Source organism: Arachis stenosperma, chromosome 5 (genome assembly GCF_014773155.1).
Source record: "Arachis stenosperma cultivar V10309 chromosome 5, arast.V10309.gnm1.PFL2, whole genome shotgun sequence".
NCBI lineage: Eukaryota > Viridiplantae > Streptophyta > Magnoliopsida > Fabales > Fabaceae > Arachis > Arachis stenosperma.
In genome coordinates, this window is record NC_080381.1 from 137,328,904 (window position 1) to 137,334,283 (window position 5,380).

General features: G+C 30.1%; 1 protein-coding gene and 1 long non-coding RNA gene across 2 annotated transcripts; both read right to left on the bottom strand.

Annotated features, from left to right (window-relative positions):
* On the bottom strand, window positions 1–1,980 carry LOC130978977 (uncharacterized). The gene is made up of 3 exons (XR_009086502.1): window positions 1,876–1,980; window positions 1,215–1,287; window positions 1–757 (listed from the first exon to the last, which is right to left on the bottom strand). It is a non-coding gene; the product is annotated as an uncharacterized LOC130978977 (long non-coding RNA).
* Window positions 1,981–2,659: 679 nt separating this feature from the next.
* On the bottom strand, window positions 2,660–3,901 carry LOC130981496 (uncharacterized). Its single transcript, XM_057905089.1, has one exon. The coding sequence runs from the start codon at window positions 3,899–3,901 to the stop codon at window positions 2,660–2,662; it is 1,242 nt and encodes a 413-aa protein (XP_057761072.1).
* Window positions 3,902–5,380: the final 1,479 nt, after the last annotated feature.

Here is a 5,380-nt window from a genome sequence, read left to right on the forward strand (position 1 = left end):
ACAAGGGATAATAAACATCTTCTCGAAAAATTAGTTTAATTTTTGGGTTCACCAAGGATCGAACTCTTGACCTTTCGGATCTAGCGCTTTAATACCATGTCATGATACCACTCATCCCAAAAGCTTCTGCTGATAGAAAAATGTAACACTAATAATTATATCTCTAATACTCTATAAATCTCCATTGTACACATTGTATAAATATCTCATTGGCTCCTCATACTTTCCCATTCTATAAATAACTCCTCACATCATCTAGTTTAACATACACCAAATGAATTTCGAAGGGACTTTTATTTAGAAATAAGACATGAGAGTTTTTAAAACCGTAAATGTTGAATCTCTCACTCTAACACCCCTCAAAAAAGTTTGTAATTAATATAGTTTCATACAGGAGTATCTTTAATTCTTGATACTTCATAGTCTAAGTGTTTTAGTGAAGAGAAGACATCGTAATCTAGCTTTGTGGTATACACCACTTTTACCAAGTTCGGCATTTTCATTTCCTTATAAATTGGAGGATTCTCTTCTGTCACCAACTCTTTTATTGGTCCATACATTCTTGAAGATTCATCCTTAACGTGTTGTCTCAGCATGAAACCAAAACTCGTGGACTACTTTCCGACCCACAACTCTTGGCGCTCATAAACTTAAGCCTTTCTAGGAGTTATTATAAGTCTTACTCTGTAATTCTTAGATCAAGGTTGCCAATATAAAGTCTACTTTCACACTTATCATCAATGGAACCATTTGCATCCTGCAATCAGCATTACATAAAATAAGTGCAGAACACAATCACTTTAAAAAATAAAATAAAAAAATTATCCGAAAAATTTTAGTTTTTATGGTATTAGTTAAGTAAACTCCAAGAACTCCAAAACTTGAATTTAGTCCAAAAGTGTATTTAACTATTTATGAGATGAGATGTGCTCTTTTCCTGTGGCATTTAAAATCGGAGGTACTGTCGTTCCACTGTGTAATACAATTTTTGGTCTAAAAGAATTTCTTCTTATATACATCTGATAGAATTTCCGTTTTGACATAGAAAACATATCAACATAATGCTTCCTAGATAAGGATAATCATATCAAAAAGCAAAGAACAATATGGAGCATGTAAATCAGCATTACAAAACCCTCTATAGGTAAACAAAATTAAATAGAATAACAAGGAAACATACATGAGATAGTTAAGATTTCAGGGTTAAACCATACCATGATTGCAAAAGTGTGCAAGTGAAACTTCTTCTGATCAACTAAAACTCCAAAGCATCAAATGTCCTTCACTCTGCAAATAAACAATACAATATAAATGTAACACTTCATTCAACAGGTCTTAACAAAAACTTGAAGGTTGACATTTAACAAATTCTTTGATAGAATCAACTTGAATGCGGTTCATTCAAAGTTAGTCTATTGCCTGCAAAAGAGTCATCATTCTACAGTGCAAGTGCAAATTTGCAATAACAATTCTTAGAGAAGAGAATCCTACGTATGATTGATTTTACTGTAATTAAGAAGCCAAAGATCAACAAACTCTTTTTCTTCTGTAAGAATTGATTTCTTACCCTTTTGAATGGAACACTCATTTTGATGGCTACAAATCACAAAACCTGGACCTTAGCACTCCTCTAGTCAAAATTTCAATTTTGCAAAATGGATTCCTTCTCTCGGGGGAAAAAAATCGAAGAACAAAACAATTTTTTTATTTTTTGGGAAAACAAATTAAAGTCAAATTAAAACCCTGAAAAACACTCGAACTTAGAATATAAATTAGAGTTAACCAGAGCTTCCAAATGGTTATACAAATTAAATTCGAGAGCTTTTTTTTGCTGCCCACAATTAACAGAACAGAAAATATTGCGAAAGTACCTACCTAATCAATGAACTGATTGCTTTCCTGATGGTTAAGAAACGAACGTTAGAGCAAAAAAACTTGGAAAATAGATGAATAGACAGTTACCGTGAAGAAAAATGATGCCTTCGACTGCAACTAATTAGGTATTCTGTTACTGAATTATATCTATGTTTTATATATATAATAGATCCAAAAATAATTATTTTTATCAACGTGATAATACGTAATTAAACACGTATATAAAACTTATTTACATCATCAGCTGTATCAAAATTTAATTCCAAAAAATATATATTTTTTCCGATTTTACTCGTTTGAGATGTAAGGGACTGATAAAAATAAGTCTTTATATATTAATAACAAAAAATGTAAATAGATCAAAAATATGTAATACTAATAGTTAGGCACAATGATGTCATTTAGTTTATGTAATTGACCCTGCTAACAAATTAAGTGTTTTTTTTGTTAATTACATATACGTTATTTTGTTCTTAAACATTAGTCCTTGAATTATCCAAAGTAAAAGTTTATTATAACAATCACAACCTAAAATAGCCATATAATTTAATTTTTAGACTAACATTGACCAATTTCTATGCATAAAATTGTTAGTCGATCTTAACTTTTTTTTTATTTTTTTTAAATGACTATTACCCCTGTAAAAAAAATTTATTACGACGATGAATCAAAATATGTAGAAAAAATTATTTATAGAACCATACTTTATATACGAACACAAAACTATTATAACCACTTAATCAATTAAATAAAATTAGTGAAAAACATTAATTCACAAGAGTAACTACATCAAAGAAGAAAGACAGTGAAAGCACCAAACAGGAGGACAGAAAAACTTGACATCCCGTAATATTCTTCGGAAACTTGTATCCTTCAAGTCAAAGATGCCCATGTCACGTGTAGAAGCGAAGTCTGTTGATTTCAGCTCTATTAAGTTATCCGTGTAATAAATTTGATTTCCTTTGCCTAGAAAATTGGTAGGTAATATCTGAACACTGGAATTGAATCCGATCAAGACTACGTAATTTCCTAAACTATGTAATCTTGACCATTTTTTAGAACCTTTTCTCAATTCATAGATCTCAAATTTCATGGTCTCAAGTTCCTTATGTTCCTTCTCTGTTCCCCTCAAAGAAGCATAATGTCTTACCAACATCAATATGTTTCCATTGGCACATCCAATTACATATTTCAGCTTATAAGGGGATGTGGTATACCCAATTGGAGGTGGGGCATGGATTCCTCCCACAACAGTCCCTGATTCTGTGTTGGTGTCAAATTTGTGTAGCTGGCCATCAAAGCCTACTGCATATATTTTCTCTTTAAAAAATATGATATCTTCAAATCTCGTGTCTGTTGTCAAGCCTGACCATGACCATCTCTTATTGTTAGGTTTGTAAAAGGCTAATCTTCTGAGCTGTCCATATATAGCCACCGCCATAAAATCTTTGTTATCATTGTTAGGAGCTGAATTTATGACAACCTTCCAAATTTGGACCCTGTGCATACGATCGCGTTCTAGGCGAGAGATTTTGTCCTTAAAATCCCACATAATATATTCATCGTATTCATGACTATACTCAATTATATTGGGAAAAGTTGACAGTGGAGGAAGATCAAAATGCATCTTTGTAAATGGATTTAGCATTTGCATCTTACCTTGGGATATTGTTAGGGTGATCAGCCATCCATAGCAGGAACCACGGATGAAGATGTCCAACATCTGCATATCTGGAAGCATGACATGGTAGACTCCATTCTCTTCAAGAACCTTAGTCTCAAGTGCGTCTTCGTCAGCAACAGGTAAATGCATGAGACTGTAGATCTCTTCCTCCTCTTCATCAAAACTAGCCTTCAAAGTTTCTTCAGGTAGAATCAACCACGGAATTTCGCTGCTTCCAAGTTTGAGGTTCCATTCTTTGCAAACCAATCCAAGTGGGATGTGATCCTTGAATGAATGGAACCGCTTCTTGATTTCGTTCAACATATCTGGATAGATGTTTGCCCATCGACCCGTCTCGCCCATGTTTCAGACCTCAGAAGAGACGCCAAACACTTGGGTTTCTTTTTGCTGGTTACTGAACAAACCTCGGATTTTTAACTAGTATTACTATATATTAGAAAATAATTGACAGAATGTTGATTTAATTTTTAAAATATGATTTAAGAATTTGTTTGAGGGAGTATTTAAGATAATATCTTTTTTAAGTTATCTTTTTTAAAAGATTTTATAAAAAAAATTAAAAAAAATTTATATTTGAATAATTTATGTAAAAAGATATTTTTATTTGTGAATGAATTATATTTAGATATAATCATATAAAAAGATATTTTTATTACTTATAATCAGGATCATCGAGGAAATAGCGAGCAAAGATGCAATCTGGTGGACAGCGTCTTCTCTGTATGTCGCATGCCGCTCAACCTTTATGGCACCCCAGTCGTCGTGGTGGAGGTGGAGGTGGAGGTTGAAGAGCCATGAATCCTTCTCTGTCTCTTAACTGATAAGGAAACTAGCGTTGGTGTTCAAGAACAACAATGAGTGTTTTCTACTTTTCTAGTGAAAATTTGTACAATTTCTGAATTATTTTTTTTCTGTCATATCATTCTTTTTTTTGAAAAACGGAGATAAAAGAAACTCTGTTTGGATTTTTTTTTATTTTTTTTAGTGAATATCATGCTATATGAATATTAACAATAAATCACTTGCATCGAACACTGGATGATCCTAATCAAATTTTATAACTAATATAAACAAATTATATTTATATTTGTAATTAAAATACGAATAAAAGTAAAAAAAAAAAACACAGTCACAGTTAATCTTTTATGTTCATGAAATTTTGCTATAAAATGTTTGATAACTTTGGTGATTAATTATTTTACTAAAAATAGAAAAATATTATTTACATATTAAAATAGAATTAGTCAATATGCTTTTTGTGTAAGAATATATATATATATATATATATATATATATATATTATTTATTTTATTTTTAATATATATTTTATATTTTAACACGTATTTTATACTGAGTGATTAATTTTTTGTACATATATAATATGATTACTAAAAGTATATGTAAAATATGTATAAATATATAGAAATATATATTTCATGATTTCTGGGATTCATATAAAATTTTTCAATTAAAAATATGAGAGAAGAGAGTGTAAATAAGAAATCTCAAAAAAAAAAAAGAAGAAGCATATTTTACTCACATTTAAAAAGTTTAGAATTAAGAAAATAAATTGAGTATATTTAACTAATGAATTATAATTCAAATGACATAGTCTTCTCATATTTATTTAGAGGTCACGAATTTAAATTTCTCTATTTTTGATAAAAAAAATTGAGTATATTTACAATGAACAGATAAAAAAAGAACTTAACAAATAATATATGAGTAAATAAGGGTAACACTTTAACAATCTAGTCTAATTTGTTTGCAAATAGTAAATAACTAGATCTATATGTATCTAATATATTCCCAAACCATATT

Bases quoted from the DNA above. Each gene is read 5' to 3' on its own strand.
- LOC130981496 (XM_057905089.1), bottom strand. From the start codon at position 3,901: ATGGGCGAGACGGGTCGATGGGCAAACATCTATCCAGATATGTTGAAC.